Source organism: Xyrauchen texanus, chromosome 4 (assembly GCF_025860055.1).
Source record: "Xyrauchen texanus isolate HMW12.3.18 chromosome 4, RBS_HiC_50CHRs, whole genome shotgun sequence".
NCBI lineage: Eukaryota > Metazoa > Chordata > Actinopteri > Cypriniformes > Catostomidae > Xyrauchen > Xyrauchen texanus.
In genome coordinates this window covers 19,314,496-19,334,156 of record NC_068279.1, presented here as the reverse complement: position 1 = coordinate 19,334,156, position 19,661 = coordinate 19,314,496, and the positions used below count along the sequence as shown (strand labels likewise).

At 39.1% G+C, this 19,661-nt stretch overlaps 1 protein-coding gene across 3 annotated transcripts in view; it reads left to right on the top strand.

Moving 5' to 3' along the window:
* Window positions 1-19,661, top strand: part of LOC127643227 (whirlin-like) — a 144,464-nt gene that overhangs the window by 46,950 nt on the left and 77,853 nt on the right. For all 3 annotated transcript variants that reach the window (XM_052125867.1, XM_052125866.1, XM_052125868.1), the window contains exons 3-4: window positions 4,825-4,950; window positions 18,372-18,580. In XM_052125867.1, coding sequence (XP_051981827.1) covers window positions 4,825-4,950; window positions 18,372-18,580 — 335 coding nt within the window. The remainder of the gene's footprint in view (window positions 1-4,824; window positions 4,951-18,371; window positions 18,581-19,661) is intronic.

Here is a 19,661-nt window from a genome sequence, read left to right as displayed (position 1 = left end):
AAATACAGTCAGCAACTCTTGGCAGTTTGTTGTGCCAACCCAAAAAAATTATCTTCCCGGCCCTCCACCGGGGAATGGAGTGGTCTGGATACCAGCTCCATGACAGATGTCTCTCTCCCTGAGAAACATCTCTGGAGTGCTTGGGAAACTTCTGGGTCCGGGAGGTGGTCTATGAGATAGGGGGCATCCGCTTCCTGCGGGGAGCTCTAGGCTGGGGCTGAGAGCTAGGCCTGGGCTGGGGTGGAGCTGCCTGGGGTTGTCCCACAACAGGGGGACACCGTCGGCGAGCAGATGAAATGCGGGATATTGAGCCGCGGCAGGGCAAGATCTGTTGAATGGCCTCTGTCTGTTTCTTCACCGTTGAGAACTGCTGGGCAAAGCCCTCTCTGGTGTCACCGAATAGGCCGTTCATGGAGATGTGGGCGTTGAGAAAGCGAGCCTTGTCGGGGTCCCGCATCTTGACCAGATTCAGCCACAGATGATGTTCCTGGATCCTGATGTGCAGCACATCGGGATCAGGACTACCCAAGTGCAGATCTCTATGCGCCTTGGCCTGGTGGACTTGCAAGAGGGCCATGGCTTGCAGGGTGGATGCGGCCTGTCCAGCAGCGCTGTAGGCCTCAGTCCCAGAGACGACATCAACCTACAGGCCTTGGAGGGGAGTGAAATTTGATCCCGCCAAGTGGGGGCATTTTGTGGTCACAGGTGCACAGCAACTGCCTTATCCAGATCGGGGAGTTCCGTGTACCCGTGGACCGCCACGTCATCAAGGATAGTGAGAGCAGATGAGAGAGGGAGTCTTTTCGGGCAGTGAAAGGGGCCCTCCAAGACTTCGTCAGCTCATCATGCACCTCCTGGAAGAAAGGAAGGGCTGAGGGGAGGACGGAGGGTTCCAGTCCACAGAAACCTTTTTGCATTTTTTACATTTTCATAAAAACATTGTTTAGTATGTTTAACAAGCCATTTCCTTTGTGGGGACTGCTGGCTGGGCCCCTCAAGGTAGGTGATCTTTGCTTTTACTATCCTTGTGGGGACATTTGGACCCCACAATGTAGTATAAACGTGTACACACACACACAATAACTATCCATACCTCTCTGTCCTCTGACACATCCATTCCAAAATCTACCTCTTGCTTTTGGTCTCTAAATATGCATATAAACCCAAAAAGTCGAACACACAAATAAGCACTAATAAACTAACTGTCTAAAAACCTTTATGTTCAATTGGCTTTATGTTTATGTGGACCTCAGGAAGACTAGTGACCACTTTGTGGAAGCTATTAGGTAACGGAATAAATAATAAACACCAGACAATTCAACAACAAAAACGGTTTGTTTCTTGAGATTTGATTATGGATGACTTGAAGTAGTCCTAATTATAAACACTGACAGTGATTTATGTGTTTTGGATGGAGGCAGTGGAGCATGTTTAGAGCAGAGTATCTTCAGTGAGGTCTATGCTGTTTTGGCTCTTGGCTCGAAGGGGAGCTAGAAAGGGTATTTCAGGAACGCTCTGGGCTAGACTTGCCTGAAATATATTTTATGTCAATGTGATTGATATGACCTACTGTATCTGCACTATCATCTGAGCTGAGCTGAACTAGCCAGATGCATTGTAACCATTTATCACACTAAGGGCACTAGCACTAAGTGCAACACTATGCCATAAGTCATAAGCGCAAATCCATGAATTTGAGGTATTTTCGTGCAAGCATGTGCTAAGTCTAGACACAAGTAGTTATGGCGAAATCTCCTGCACAATGCGCAAATAGGCTGGATCAAGTGCAATTTAATTCTGAGGTTCTTCTCTGGGATTTCCACCATCTGTGTCCTATTATAGTCCATACCCTGTCAAGCTCCAATGATATAAACAAATACAGCACATTTATAAGTAGTCGGTAGTGTAAATGGACTCTATGCAATGAATTAGAAGAATTAATTACGTTATGCATTAACTGCATCCTTGATGATTGACACGCTCCTTTTATAGCATATGCATAGAAAATGTGATTCCCTTCTGAATTTGAATGTACGCTCAGTTAAATTATAGGGAATTTAAGTATTATTAATAATTTTCATCAGCTGACACACAAATCATGGCTAGTATTAACAGTGATTGTATCACCACGTACAGTCAGGTCCATAAATATTGGGACATCTACACAATTCTAATCTTTTTGGCTCTATACACCACCACAATGGATTTGAAATGAAACTAACAAGATGTGCTTTAATTGCAGACTTTCAGCTTTAATCTGAGGGTATTTACATCCAAATCAGGTGAATTGTGTAGGAATTACAACAATTTGTATATGTGCCTCCCACTTTTTAAGGGACAGATTAACAATCATAAATCAAACTTTCACTTTTTAATACTTGGTTGCAAATCCTTTGCAGTCAATTACAGCCTGAAGTCTGGAACGCATAGACATCACCAGACGCTGGGTTTCATCCCTGGTGATGCTCTGCCATTCCTCTACTGCAACTGTTTTCAGTTCCTGCTTGTTTCTTGGGGCATTTTCCCTTCAGTTTTGTCTTTAGCAAGTGAAATGCATGCTCAATTGGATTCAGGTCAGGTGATTGACTTGGCCATTGCATAACATTCCACTTCTTTCCCTTAAAAAACTCTTTGGTTGCTTTCGCAGTATGCTTTGGGTCATTGTTCATCTGTACTGTGAAGCGCCGTCCAATGAGTTCTGAAGCATTTGGCTGAATCTGAGCAGATAATATTGCCTGAAACACTTCAGATTTCATCCTGCTGCTTTTGTCAGCAGTCACATCATCAATAAATACAAGAGAACCAGTTCCATTGGCAGCCATACATGCCCACGCCATGACACTACCACCACCATGCTTCACTGATGAGGTGGTATGCTTTGGATCATGAGCAGTTCCTTTCCTTCTCCATACTCATCTCTTCCCATCACTCTGGTACAAGTTGATCTTTGTCTCATCTATCCATAGGATGTTGTTCCAGAACTGTGAAGGCTTTTTTAGATGTTGTTTGGCAAACTCCAATCTGGCCTTCCTGTTTTTGAGGCTCACCAATGGTTTACATCTTGTGTTGAACCCTCTGTATTCACTCTGCTGAAGTCTTCTCTTGATTGTTGACTTTGACACACATACACCTACCTCCTGGAGAGTGTTCTTGATCTGGCCAACTGTTGTGAAGGGTGTTTTCTTCACCAGGAAAATAATTCTTCGGTCATCCACCACAGTTGTTTTCCGTGGTCTTCCGGGTCTTTTGGTGTTGCTGAGCTCACCGGTGCGTTCTTTCTTTTTAAGAATGTTCCAAACAGTTGATTTGGCCACACCTAATGTTTTTGCTATCTCTCTGATGGGTTTGTTTAGATTTTTCAGCCTAATGATGGCTTGCTTCACTGATAGTGACAGCTCTTTGGATCTCATATTGAGAGTTGACAGCAACAGATTCCAAATACAAATAGTACACTTGAAATGAACTCTGGACCTTTTATCTGCTCCTTGTAAATGGGATAATTAGGGAATAACACACACCTGGCCATGGAACAGCTGAGCAGCCAATTGTCCCATTATGTTTGGTCCCTTAAAAAGTGGGAGGCACATATACAAACTGTTGTAATTCCTACACTGTTCACCTGATTTGGATGTAAATACCCTCAAATTAAAGCTGAAAGTCTACAGATAAAGCACATCTTGTTCGTTTCATTTCAAATCCATTGTGGTGGTGTTTAGAGCCAAAAAGATTAGAATTGTGTCAAGAAATATTTCTAAAATCATATTACACTTTAAACGAAACGAAAATATAATTATAATAACAAAGTCTTCTTCCACCGGCCCCTTTTGCAGTGACTTAACATCAATCTGAACAACAGGTGGCTACAAATTTAATCAGAAATACTATTGTAAATATATAATATTTATAATACATATAAACATAACAATACATTAATAATAAAAAATTATAGAAAAAATAAACCATGTCCTCAAGGAAGTTTAATACAATCTCAAGGGATTACCCCTGAAAATTTGCAATAGTCAGGGACATTATTTGATGTTCTGTACTTTCAGAATTTGGACATGAACTTTATTACTACCTGCTGGTAGAATCTCCAATCTGTAAATGCAGGAACTAAATTTTAATTTAGTTAAGAGGTGGTATTGAAAAGTCTTGTGAAGTGCAATGACCTTTTTCTTCAGTTTAACCAACCAGATACAACTCGCATGTCAATTTAACCAATTAGACACATCTTTGTGGGCTGGTTAATGTGCACGGCTCAGTAAAAAGTTCAGAAATGTCTACTTAATCTTAAATATGTCTTTAATTTTCAGATATATGCAGAATCTACCTTCATAAATAGTCAGAATAATGCTGAGTATTACGTATGTATGGAAATGAGGAATTTAGTGTTAATTGATGCAAGACATTTAAGAACTGATAAAACTTAATCACTTAAAAGATCAAACCTCTCATGTTGCTCTGAGTCATAATAAATGTAGTTATTTGTATTTGGTTTGAAAGGCTCAGTGGTTGGCTGTGCTGAGTCCTATTGGTATTTCACTCAGGAAGAGAATTGCTAGAATCATGATGGGTAGGTGAGCCAATTTAAAGTAATCTCCTCTTGATTGCCCCAGATTTTTTCTATATAAATTCGGCACCCATAGCTGAGGGGCAGAATGTGGTGTGCAACCACAAATATAACTTGCATAATATAGGTCCTGCCGTCTAACCCCTTAGATTGCTGTAGGAGTTGTGATTGTGAGGACTTGTCAGTGTATGCATAAGCAAGTAAGTGAGATGAGCAGGGTAATGTGCAAATGTAAGTGTTTGTGTGCTTCCCAGGTAAATATCTCACTAGATGACGGCCGATCTCTAGGACTCATGATCCGTGGGGGTGCTGAGTATGCTCTGGGCATCTACATCACTGGAGTGGACAGAGGATCTGCTGCAGAGTATGGCGGACTAAAGGTAAAACTAGTAATACATAGTGCACATCAGAGATGTGTTCAAGAGGCTTGTGACTTGGACTTGAGTCACAATTTTGATTGGCACTGATGGCCAAAAGTTTGGAATCATGTTCAGATTTTGCTCTTATGGAAATAAATTATTACTTCTATTCCCCAAAGTGGCATCCAACTGATCACAATATATAGTCAGGACATTAATAATATGAAAAATTACTATTAACATTATAATAATTATGAACTTCTTAAAAAACTACTTCAAAGAGTTCTCATCAAATATACTCAGATGACATTTTACCCCATGCATCTATTTCTGAAACTAGAGACTCTGGTGTACTTATCCTCTTGTTTAGTTGTACATATGGTCTTTCACATCTCTTTCTGTCCTTCGTAGAGCCAGTTGTCCTTTGTCTTTGAAGACTGTAGTGTATACCTTTGTAAGAAATCTTCAGTTTTTTGGCAATTTCAAGCATTGTATAGCCTTCATTCCTCAAAACAATGATTGACTGACACATTTCTAGAGAAAGCTGTTTCTTTTTTTGCCATTTTTTATCTAATATTGACCTTAAGACATGCCAATCTATTGCATACTGTGGTAACTCAAAAACAAACACAAAGACAATGTTAAGTTTCATTTAACAAACCAAATAGCTTTCAACTGTGTTTGATATTATGGCAAGTGATTTTCTAGAACCAAATTATCAATTTAGCATGATTAATCAAGGATAAGGTGTTGGAGTGATGGCTGCTTGAAATGGAGCCTGTCTAGATTTGAACTAAATTTACTTTTTTCAAATAGTAATGGTGCTGTTTTTTGCAACAGTAATGTCCTGACTATACTTTGTGATCAGTTGAATGCCACTTTGGTGAATTAAAGTACTAATTTCCTTCTAAAACCGCAAAATCTGTACATTATTCCAAACGTTTGACCGCCAGTGTATTAGAATATTTTAGACTCCACTTTGACTTTATCTAAATTTCTTGTGGCATGATTTAAAAGTAAGATGATCTTGCTGTAAAAAAAGCAGCTTAAAGGATTATCAAGAGTTCAATACAAATTAAGCTCAATCGACAGTAGTTGTGGCATAATGTGAAATTATTTTCTCTAAAAAAGGAAATCAAGGTTACAGAGAGACACTTACAATGGAAGATACATGACTGCATTTAGTTTGTCTGATGATATTTTCTGTGTGAGTATATTGTGTGAGGTGGCCACAGGCAGATGGGAAGATGTAGAAACGAAGGGCCACTAAATCCAAAGCTGACCACAGAAAAGATTGAGTGAGCTTTTAACATTCTGGCAGTGATCCATGGACAGAGAGATGAAAGATGCTTGCTTTTTCTCCACTTAGGTGGGAAATGGCCAGGCTGGATTTTGGACTGGCCACAAAATGTCACAAGCATGGGGCTTTCTCATATCTTTGGCCTTTAACCTGTTGAAACGAAGATGATCTGTTTTGCTCCTGATAATTGTCCCATTTTGTTGTATTCTCTGTAAACCAGACCTCTTTATCTGTCCCTCTTTATAACCTCATGTGCTTTAGTTATACAGTGACTGAATTTTCTTTCTTCACCAGAACACATTTGAAGAAAATATCTTAGCTCAGTAGGTCCTTAAAATGCAAGTGAATGGTGATTTCTCATTGACGCTCCAAAAATCACAGCGGTTAAACTAATGACTTTTCATGTTTGGTGCTAAAAAGATCAATATTTAAGTACTTTTAACGGTAAATCATCGCTTCTGGTAAGCTTCACGAGAGGATGGAGTCCAAGTGAATTCTCGTGTGACATACAGGTTCGGACTTACACCCGTTTCACACATACTCCGTGTGCAGTGCGTAAGCGGTACGTATGCGGTACAGGAGCAGCACATGCTTTAGTGCTTTCACATATGCCGCGTTTGCAGTGCGCTACTGATCCGCAGTTTCTGTGTGCCACAAAATCAAAAATGTGTAAGGAATTTTGATTTTAAACCCAAACGTTAACTTTGAGATTGTTTAAGGCATTGAAACAGTATGAAAATTTATTATAATCATTGTGATTCTTTGTTTTACATGTAGTTCGAGTTGTTGACAGAAGAAAAGCTATCGCGCTATATCTGTTGTTAATAAGGAGAAGAATGAGACGCATTTGGGTTCACTGTCTTTTTTTTAGGGTAAAAAATAATATATGATGGCATTTTGCAACTTTTGGGACTATAATCATACTTTTTTGTTTTTCTTGACCCTGTAATTTAGTAACTGTAGAACACATTAACTGTAATTATGCGTATATGATGAAATTATTACAGTTTCTTGACAATCTATGTCTATTTTAATGTGAACAATGCACTGCCACTTTAATTCAGTGTGGTGCAGCGCAGCAAAAATAGACTCGGCCGTAAACCATCGCTGCAGTGCTGTATATGCACCACAACTGGAACGGATCGACGGACTGCATCCGCGTGCAGTGTAAAAGCTCTAACCTGTTAACATGGGTACGGAAAAAAATACGGAGGCATCCGCTTAGAGCCCCTAAATGCTGAGGGTCCCCTTAAAATACTAATTATATATTTTTTTTTTATTAATAAAAATTAACATATGCTGAAACTTGAAATATCACTGTTATACCACCGATATGATCAATATTGCTATTATTTTCAGCACCGTCAATGGAAACTACCCACTCAGATCAGGCCTTAGTGGAATATTCCAAGGTTTTACACAACTACTCAAGTTCATGGATGCAAGGAAATCTCAAGTGTTCCAAATTTAGCACACGACCATGCTTTCAGGGTTGATGTAATGTTACCTCTGTGCTGTGCACTGGTCACACGGCCGCGAAACAACAATTTTATGTACTGCATGTAAAAAAGAGAGGCAGAAACTAAGAGGTGATCACTTAAAATGTGAGGTATTATTCTTTAGGTCCTGAAAGTCTGGTGAATGTCTAGAATGCTTTACTTCTAGAGGATGAGTTTTAGTAGTGGTGAGCTTGTGACACGGGTTTCAGCATGTTTCTCTAGTGGGATGAGTTCCTCTAGCCTATTCAGATTAGTGGTCCTTTTATAAAGCAATGAAAGCAAAAAATTCAACAACAATGAATATGTTAATAAAAACTAAATAAAAGTTTAAAAAAAATCAGAATCAAATGTATTATTGTTTTAATTACAAATCAGAAACTAGGCCTAGGCCTTTTCCCAGTTTCCGGCAGGAACTGGGAAAAGGTCCCAAATACTTTTCAATTTAATTGCATAATGCAATTATCTGAATTAGTATTTTCTGGATGCATTTGAACCCTGCTCTATAACCAGAATGCATAAATCTCCCACTGGGCTCAGTAGTAAGTTCTGTGGGGTGCACAACTTTTGACATACTGCTGTAATGGAGTGCGATGGTTGCAATGAGGAGATGAAAGATTGACTGTTTTTTGGAAGAGGCTTTTCGTTTTGCCCTCACTGTAATTGTTTGAGCTTTAATGACAGGTTGCTGCTTCATTTGGCCCTCTCATCAGTAGACTGGAGGTCCCACTCGATAATGAGCCTTATAGATGCGATCATGAGCTTCTAAACCTTCTCATCAATATGTCTAGAACACTGAAAAACTCCCTTTCTCACAGCCACTTGAAGCTGAACTAAATAAGGCCAGAAATGAAAGACCGCTAGGCACACTTACCTTGAAAAAGCATTTTCTTGAAGTTTTATGAGCTGTGATAATCAGAGATAGTCGTTTTTTTCTTTTAATCAAAAGGTTAATTGGCCAAGTAAGTTTCCAATTATGATGAATTTGTGGGTGTTGCAGTGCAGAAACCCACATTAACATACAATTTACACCTTTACAATATATTACGCAATACTATCTACAGTACAAAATGATACATGCAGTAGACGAACACACAAACCACATGCAGTGAATGCCTGGAGTGAAGAGTAAATATTGAAATTGAAATTAAAATATATATTGCAATATTAATATTTTTTGCAATAAATAAAACATATGTGTAGCTCTTGGGTGAACTAGGGAACACAATAAAACCCACTCTGGGATACATCAATGCAAGGATCAGCTTTGTAATGAAGACAGATTTTAACCGAAAGGATAAGGATATTTTTTTTTTTGTGAGATTAGGGCAAGTTGTCAAATTTTTACAGAGACTATTCCATTTTTCGAGATGGATCACTTCTACTCAAATGAATGGGAGAAATTGGAATGCCCAATCAAGGAGCTCTAGCGCCCAACGATCAACGGATGTAGAAAGGAAGTCCCACCTTACAGGTAAAAGAGCCAATCACCTTTTAGATACAGATATTGCCTATCAATCAACTCTATAATGCACAGGCACATTTGCTATGCAAGCTGGGAATAGTTTTTTTCACATTGGTGTTTTTTTTTTTTGTGCGTAATATGAGGTAAAGAAGCACAACTTTTCATACCAGTTTTGTCAGATTTGAATGTTGATTTAAAATATGCTCTTGATCGTAATCTTGACCAACCGTATTTGAGATTTTGGTGTTCCCCAAGCTGCACTCGCATGACTGGAAATTGCCTCCCAGGAGCGTTCCAAAGATGGCCAACTGTGGACTGACTTGCTAGAAAGACTTTGATTTGTATCAGGGCAAGTTACATTTACTCTTAATCAAAACAGTGATTTGGTATTTTTGTGTATTTCTGTTTACATTTTGTCTGTTTTATAAATTATTTTAAACTTCATACAGTAATTAAATATATAACAGTTTTCAAAAAACTGCTCATAAAAAAAAGCCTGTAACCAGGGTTGGGAGTGTTACTTTTGAAATCTATTCCACTACAGGTTACAAAATACATGCTACTAATGTTATTTGTAACGTATTCCATTAGATTACTCAAGGTCAGTAACGTATTCTAAATACTTTGGATTACTTTAGCACAGGTAGATTTTTTTTTTTTTTCACTTGTTTTGAATACAAAAATTCTGCCAGTACATTAAGACAAAATACTTATGTTAAAAATACATTCACTGAAAAACCTAAATGTCTTATGCAGTGTTGTTTTTAAAACAAGATAAATCTAATAGATCTTGTTTTAAGAACCTGTTGATACACACCCCCTTTTTGAGCATAAACCATGAAAATGACATAACTGAACTTAAATTGTTGTATTTACTGGACCCTTTGGAGTATGGACACTGTTGTAATATCTTTTGATAGAAGAAACTTGGGCTTTATTTCCCAAGTTTCAGAATTAATATATGTTGTTATTTTTTAAAGTTAGAGAAGCTAAAGTTTATAGTAATGGAAATATTCTGTGCTGAACATGTTTTTATAATCTAAAAAAACAATAATAAAAGTGCCAAGACAACCCAGTAATACAATGTTCTCAAAGCCACAAGTCTAAAGAAGTTACATTTCAAATTTGAAGATGATCTAATAAAAAATGAGGTTTCTGCAAGCTTTTTTCTCTGTAAAATCACTGGAAGCATACAGAGTAAAATTAATGCTCCACCTTTCAAGACGACACAAAATCTGACTGCACTTCTTGGCTATTATGAATAAAATTATGCCGCATTTTTAAAAATAGACTTTGGAGACAGGCTCGTTTTGTTTACGGGACGAAGGATAATTCTTTCAGGCGAAATCTTATGTAAACAATGGAGAATATATCAATATTTCTCAGATTTATCACTTTTGGACAATGAACACTTGTCATGGACAATTGACCCAAGTGTGGTGAACTGGATTCATCTGGTGATCGCGTTTTCATAACAAATGTATGAAGTCCCGTTTTGATATTGCATGTTTTCATTTGTACTCATGGCATAAATAACAAAATTGCTATTTCTGGAGCATTGCTATCATGAAACTGAGATCGGATATCAATGTTGAACCCTTAGGCCTTTGAGAAGATGTATAATTTGTTAACATTCATTACATTTCTAGACAGTAAATTATATACTAAACGTAAGGAGCGTGACGTCACCACCGCATGTAGGGAATTGCGTATCAACTGGTTAAGGATTTTTATTATATATATATATATATATATATATTTTACTGGAAAACAATACAAAATTATTATCAAGAATACAAAATTTTGCCCTAATATCAAAGGTCTTACTAGAAAAAAATGAAATTATAATCCAATGTGAATTTTCTTGATAAAAAATATGATCGTTCCTGGTAACACGTGCCTGTAAAATGTCTAGAAATAGCATTTTAGCTGTGTAAAGCTGACAATAAAGGTATATTTCCATTTCTTCTGCTCCAAACATACTTCAAACTTACTTCTCTGTCTGCTCGTATGAATATCATATATCATAAGAAAGTGTTTCACTGCTGTTCAAATGCACTTTGGATTGCATCATATATATTTATAAATGTTTTCCATCTTTAAGGACTAAATATTAAATTAAACAAATGAAAATAAAATGCAAAGTAATCTCTTCAGTAGCCAAAATACTTTTTTAATGTAACTGTATTCTAATTACCAATTTTTAAAATTGTAACTGTAGTGGAATACAGTTACCTATATTTTAAATACGTAATCCCATTACTTGCATTCTGTTACTTCCAAACCCTGCCTATAACAGGCAATTTAATGGCAGATTCCCATTGTAACAACATACCCCACTATTGGGCATGTTTTTACAAAAGGCCAGTATTGTATTTTATATATTTTCCTGGGCAATAATCACAGAAATGTAAAAAAAAAATGAAAAGTACGTTCCTATACAGAAACGTACTTTAAATAAACCTATTATAAAATACTGTATATATGAGAAATATTTAGTAAAAAGTAAAAAAGTGTGACGAATAGCCAGAGTCTCCTGTTTGGCATAGTTTGCATGTAATGTAAGGTGCAATATTAATAGGAAAAATTATGCAAGTATGTAGTCTGTTCTGTACAGTGTATGGGAGTGCGTAAATGAGTCTGTGTGGCAGTTGGTGGAGATCCTGAACATCATCAGCATAGATCTATATCGAGTGAGTTGTGATTGAAAGATGTCCAAATGTAAATGTTTTAAACCAGTCTATTACTCATACAGTGCAGAATAAAGCATTCTGCCTCAGTGTATACCAACTTTTCACACAACAAATGGCTCTGAAGTTGCTGCAAAGTGCTGGAACCTCCTTTTTGCAGATAGGGTGTTATTGGCAAAACTCCTGAACTCATCCTATAATTCCTTTCCTCTGAGAACCATATTTCTCAAACAGCCACCCCTTCACCCAAAAGCCTTTCATTTGTCTGCATTACAAAGAGCCATGTAGATTAAGCTTCAGCAGCGCTTGTATGTAAAACAGAATGATGGTTCGTCATCTGTCCCATCTGCGTAGCTCAACACAAGGCCTAATTAAGGTCTGTTCCCCTCGGAGATGAGCTGGGCTCACCTGGATCTATGGCAGATGTCCGTCAGACACATTTATCTGTCCCTTACCGCTGGTGGCTGATAGATGGATGTTTGAGGACTGCGCGTTTGTATAAGGGGGGGTTGGGGCTAAAGCCTTTAAGTAACTTAATAGCTTCATCTAGGTCTTTTATGGTTGTTTCATTTAGTCCTACCTGGAGACCACAAAGGCATCAGAGGATGAAATAGACCTACATAACGGCCTGGGCAGAAGCCTAGCAAGAACTAAAATGGGTCATGATTTTATTTCAGTATAGTTAACATGATATTGTTCCTTTAGGTGTTTAGCTTAGATCTGGGGCAGGTCAAACCTCTCATAATAATTACAAAAACATATGAGAATCCCTTTTGTTTGAAGAGGCACTTATAATGCAGCATAATAGTCATATACACACTGCAGATAACTACAGTTTTCACTCAGCTTTTGACTGCTTTATCGTGTTCTGTAAACACAGAAGTCTCAGATGCATTCTTCAACTAATTCCCAAAACATTTACACAGTGACAACCGCATTTTCATTACATTTGTGTGTGTTCAGCACCGTACTGGACAACTTGTTGTTAATTTAGCGACTCTACAATGTTATAAAGCAGAAAAACAGTATAAAGGTTCCAAAATGTTGCTATTGTTATGAGTATGTCAACCCATGCTATTTTGCAGCCTGATCTAATGACAATTATAGTACACTGAGGCAAAATTTTTGTACAATGATATTGACCCTTTGCCAAGCCCCGCCTTGAAAATGTTTCTGAACAAATTCTGTTTTAGCAACAGTTGCCCCACCGCCATTTCTCTGACAAGCCTTTGTCTTTTTACAATGAGAGCCTGATTTTATGATGATCAAAAAAAAAAAAAAACGTTGTTGCTAGGTCAATTGTATTAGTGACACGATGTACTTAGAGAGGCTACATGTAGTGTTTTTCTTTTTTTTTAGAAACATCTTTAAATAAATATTGCGAATAGCATGCTGGATTAAACTGTCTGCCCTAATTCCCAAGTTAATATGTATGACATCAGCAAGGACACCCTCATTTGCTCCAAGGTCAATTAAAGCTAATAACTTAACATTAATTAATTTACCTATTGATTCAGGTCTTAGTAAAAGCGATAGTAAATAAAGATTTTACAGAATCAAAATGATGGTGTTATGAGACATTATAAGCAGTTTGTTTCAATTATATTAATGTTATGAGGTTTGTAATCCATATCAAGTGATGCTTTTCTCTTTTCAAGTGACTAGTTTTCTTCAATTCTGATTCACAGTCTCCACAGTTTTCATTCAAACCTGTTTGTAATTTAACAATTTATTTGATAAAAAACATCAGATAAATATGCTTCACAATGTCACTCTTCATTCCAGCCCACTTAAGAATATGATGCATTCCATTTATGAGAATATTTGGCCAAAAAGCACCATTCACATCAATCACCCATTCATTCACATTGGGAGTTCTGCAGAGCTTTTCAGGAGCTTAACGAAGGGTCAATAATGTGGTTCATTATACAGTTAAAAGGTAAAATGTCCATGTCTAAAGGCGAGTTAAATGTTCCCTCAAACAGATGAGGTTTTTAAGGTTAATGCTCAATCGAATTAAAATTCTACTGTACCTCCCAAACCTAAACCTAAACAATTGTGTCATAAAAGCAAATGTGAGACAAAAATCCGAGGAGGTTTTTAAGGTTAATGCTCTTATCACGTTTTCAATGAAGAAAACTGACCTCCTTCACTAAACTAAGCAATTCTGTCATAAAAGCCAGAAGCGGCTGCCTCACGCACACACTGTGGTGGATGAGACCAAGTGGATCCCTAGCTTTTGTTTAGTTTTTTCTGTTGCAGGTGCAGAATCTATCAGTTGTGCATTTTGTTCTCACTCAAAGGGGATATTTACACTTGGTCAATTCATGCGTTTTTACTGATTGGATTGCTATATGATTGAGCTCCCATCCAAGGCCTGTAGGTTCACGTCTTCCCTGACGGCTAGAGCCGAGACAAGCTTCCTCTGCCCTGCACGCCATGGCTCTCCTGCAGGTCCACCAAGCCAAGGCGTTGAAAGAACTGCACAAGGGTAGTTCTGCCCGGGATTGATGCAGGAGCTGCGCTCAGTGACCGACCTTGCCATCTGGGCAACGAAGGTTACGCCGTGGTCTCTTGGGCGGATGATGTCCACACTGTTGGTCCAGGAGCCAATTCGGCAACACCGTCGAGGACTTTGCCCAGCAGTTCTCGGCGGAACAACAGCAGACAGAGGCCATCCAACATATCCAGCTGCCTACCAGGCCCAGCACGTGTCGCCCCCTGCAGGGCTACGAGCCCATTCCACCAGGAGTGTGGCAGCCTCCTGGGCTCTGACCAGTGGCGCCTCTCTAGCTGACATTTGCAGAGCAGTGGGCTGGGCTACACCCAACACCTTTGCGAGATTCTACAATCTTCAGATTGAGCCGGTCTTGTCCTGTTTCTTAGCAGGAACAAATGGGTAAGTCCGGGTTAACCGGCTGGGTTACCGCTTGCACCTAGCACCTTTCATCTCCCTTGAGCTGAAGATATGCGTTGTTGATTCCCAGTAGTGTTCACAAATGTGCTCCCTGGTTGATTTCCCCCTAGCCATGTGGCAGAACTCACTCCCAACCCAGTACTTGTGCTAACTATGTCCCCGTACTGGTACAGGTGCTCCGCATGCACTGGTTCCCCATAAGCAACCCCTTGCAACGTATCTTCTGCTGAAAAACGTTTCTCTGTTGGCAAATGGTGTCTTCCTTGGGCAGAGACCCCTCTGCCCCAGTCTCCATGCTCGTAGAGCTTCCTCCCCCATTGGGTAGGACTTACCATGGGACTCCTCCACATGACATACTTCCGACTAGACTCGGCAAGACCATGTGATGTATTTCCTCTTAATATTCTCCCCCTCCTCTCTCTGGGCAGAGTGTGGTCTCTGCGGTGTCTTCCCCTTGGGAGTGACACCCCCCTCCCGACGCGGACACTGCCGTCCCAGTCAGTTTGCAAATTCTCTCTTTTTCTGGGGAGAAAAAGAAAAAAAGAGGAAAAGAGGCACGACTAGGACAAGTCTGTCCCTATTCTTTTGGGTACTCGATTTGTCCCCGAAGGGCTGTTCGACACTCACACTTGTGTCAGGGAAGGTTACGGGCCAGCCTGGTGTGCTGGCTATGCGGCACACAGCAGTCTGCCCATCTCCCACCGCTGATCCACGTAACCCAGTTGAGCCAGTTGTGGCATTTTTGTAGGGGACCCCTAGTGTCACTACATTGACACAACGTAGAGTGAGTTGCAGATAGGAAACTTCCTTGTTACTTTTGTAAACTCCGTTCTCTGATGGAGGGAATGAGACATTGTGTCCCTCCTGCCACAACGCTGAACTACCCGCTGAAATGGCCGAGACCTTATTCTCGGCTCCTCATTACGAAACCTAACGAGCGGTATGCACGTCCCCTCCTTTTATACCCATGTGTCCGGGGGAGGGGCAGACAAATACCACTAGCCAATTCCCATCTACCTTTTATCAAAGATCAGAGAGTGACCCCTAGTGTCACTATATCATTCCCTCCATCAGGGAACGGAGGTGCGAAAGTAACTAGGACGTTTTATTTTCATGGACCAAATTGCACTATAGATAATACATATCTCTATAGTTAATGTTTCATGGCATTCTTGTCATGTTTTTAGTCCCATTAACCTTTTAGTTACATTACAGTAATGCAATATAAACAGGAATATCTCATTGCGTTACTCTACCGTTGTTACCCTGTCAACAGTTTAAGCATACGCATATGCTTTTGACTGTACGGTGGTACTGCTGATTGTCCCCTGATAATAAAAAAAGTGTCTACTTATATGGAACAAGGGGGCTATTAGAGGAGTGTGGGATGGAGTGATGGAGCGGTTGGCAGAGTGGAGGAGTAAGTGGAGTAATGGTGCAAAGTGTGGAGGAGCAGTCAGGAAAGCATACATGAAGAGGGAGAGAGAGCTTGGTAAAAGAATGCCAGTAATATTCCTTCTGTGAGTTAATAAATAATCCTTGAGTTCCTGCAGCTCATAACCCCAACGCTGGCTCCACAGCATGAAGAACATTTTCACATAGAGGATGAAACAGACAGACACACATCGATAACGAATCTCTCTTTATTATTTCTCCTTTGGTTAGGAGAATAAAGGAAGGTTAATTTGCAATCCTATATGGAAAAATCATGGCATTTTGGTCTCTCGCTTTCTCTCTCTCTCCCTTTCATATCACAGAGCTCTTCCAGCCTTCATTTAGAACCTGTCTTGCCCAGACAAATGTTGTCAGGGTATTTTATAGATCTCATGAAAAAAGTAAGATATCTGGGTTCTAGGTGAGTTTTAATTCTTCTCAGCCTCAAAACACACAAAATAATCTGTGAAACAAAAGCCTCCGGAACAAAAGAAAAGCTCAAATTGCACAGAATAGAAGAGTGCTGTTTTATTTGTTTTTTCATTTTCATATCATAGCTCTCTTCCAAAACTGACTCATGAACTGCTAGTGAACTGCCTCACTGCTTATTACCTACACAGGCAGCTTCCTTACATGGTAGCATCCAAACTAGGGTTGCCACTTTTGTAGTAGTAAAATAAGAGACAATCTCTACAGAGTTATTGACGTGTGGTTAGGGGGTGGGGGTGTTGGGGTCGTTCTGCTGGCTGAAATTTTCAGACGGTCCCTTAATACACCCTCCACAGTTTTAGTAAGTTTGTGTGGACTTTTCAGATGGTCACTTGCCCATCGTAGGCAAAATTTCTAACAAATATCAAGGCTAAATTAATAATCTTCAACAATTTTGCTGTGATGCCATGGGACCACCTTAAATTCGTGACAAATCATGTCCCATATTGATTCGATAGGGCGCGCATAATTTCACCTTTAAATAAGGGATGATTCCGTATTTTATGGGACAGGTAGCAGCCCCAATCCTAACCCTCATGGAACCACAAATATGTCTGATTTTGAACACTCCACATGGGCATGTCACACAAAGAGACTCGCTATTGATTTCAATGTAGTTTGACATTAGCATGTTGCTAAGGTAATGGTGCAAGACGCTAATAAGAATAGAAAACCATAGCATACACAAATATTGGGTAAAAAAATACATTTTCAATTACACAGAACTATTTTTATGGAGATGTTTCGGTATTGAATGAAATATAAGTTTATTCATTATCAATATTTCTCTCACCATTTCCATCATCTTTGATTTATTTTTTTCACTGAAGTTGTCTCAATGCGTTATAAGATTTTCTTCTCCGTGCAGGATTCATGTAATACTGACTTGAGAGTTTGAGCATCTAAACTATGATACAGTTTCATTGCCTCTCTCATGTAGATGCGCTGTATCAACAACATGTTTGGATAAATCACTTCAGGTAAACGTTTGATGTTGTTTGAAAAAACTTGTTAACTCAGAGCCTTATTTAAAGGCTCCGGAAATGATACCGGAGGGAATCCGTCTAGAGGTATGCATTTGTAGTTAAAACAATAAAGGTCATCAATTGCAGTCCATGCTCACAGAAGGTTTTTCATGAATTATTTTCATTACGCTTATATGTAGCACATTACTTATATTCTGCTTTGGCAGAGTAGGTTTAATGAGAACAGATTGGGCTCTTTTGTTGGAACCGGATAATTCCCGGTGAATGCAATATCTGCTGTCCCTCTCTTTCTCTCTTTTCCTCTATTTTCTTCTCCCTCACTCGTCTTATAACGAGGGAATTTGGCAATGAGATAATACTCATAACAGAGTCTCTATCTGCAACATTTAACAGTGAGCACTCTATTGGTGCAGATTAAATATTTTCATAAACAGATCATGATTTTTGTTTGCTGAAGGAATTGCTTGTTTATCAATAAAAAACCTTGCATAATTGTAATATCTATCTAAGAATTTGATGTCAGCTCTCTCATACTGGTTCCAGTGGTGCATGGGCTATGTGCCATTGTGCCTGGCTTCATTGTGTTTAATTTTCTCTCATTTAGTTTTCACAGGTCTCTCTCTCTCTCTCTCTCTCTCTCTCTCTCTCTCTCTCTCTCTCTGTAGGTAGGGGATCAGATTCTGGCCGTCAATGGCCGTAATTTCCGGAGTATTTCTCATGATGCGGCTGTGCAGATCTTAAAGAATTCCCACCAAATGCTGATGGCCATAAAAGATGTGGGGCGGCTGCCTCACGCACGCACTGTGGTGGATGAGACCAAGTGGATCCCTAGCGCACAGATTGCTGAGAGCTCAGCCAATAGCAATGCCCAGAGGTGAGGCTTCATTAGACTTCTTCATTCAGAGACAAGAACATTGGATTGCTCCAAGAATGCTTTTTCAGAGTTCAGGAGGATAAATAGAGTTGTCAGTTTTGATTAATTTCATTATCAACTTTGTCTCTGATGTTTGTCCTAAAATACCTCCCTTCTGAAAAGAACAGCTTAGGCTAACATGAATTTCCATGTTGGTCCAAGCTGGTTTATGGTGATTGTGCTGGTCTAGCTGGTGGATCAGCATAGCATTGAACACTTAGATGCTGAAGCTGGTTTACCAGTAAGATCTTTCTGGTGAGGCAGGTTAAACAAGGACTTCTTGCTGGTTAAGTTAGTTAAAGCCTTTTAGGGACACCAGCATCCCATTCTGGGGAACAATCGCCAAAACACAACATTTGCAGGTAACCAGCTTGTAAAAACTGCTGTTCACTTTTGATTCTAACTCTGGTTCGGAGTAATTGAACGGTTACAGGATGTCCGGTTAAGTCTCACACCAGGGTGTACTTGTAGATGATTTTTTGTGTTTGGTTCTGTAAACATAAAGCAATATACAAAATATAAATAAACATAAATGTACAACTCAAAGATGTATAAACGGTACTAGACCTATAAAGCAGTACTTAAATACTGGTTATAAATATAAGCAGCATGGTAAAAGCAAATATTATATATACAAATTATTATGCTACCACACTACATGCCTAGCGCACATAGTGTTAACAGCGCATGTGTCCAACTCACCAGATAAACATGCCCGTACGTGTTCCCTGAGACACGTTTTAAGACTACACGTTATAATGCAGATATAACATTAAATAATGTACAGATAAATAACATGGGAGGATCATATGACATTTAGGGGATAGGATAATGTGCAAACATAATTATCAATGTAAACATTTAGACGGAATGCCGCTATAGCAATCTTTACTCTCTCTCATAAACGTATGATGCACCAAATATGCAAATGTACTTACAATTAGTTGCACGCACACATGTAATCCAAAATTCCTTAGCTGGCAACACTTCTGACTAATTTAACTATTATTCACTATTAACAAACACATCTACACATCCTTTC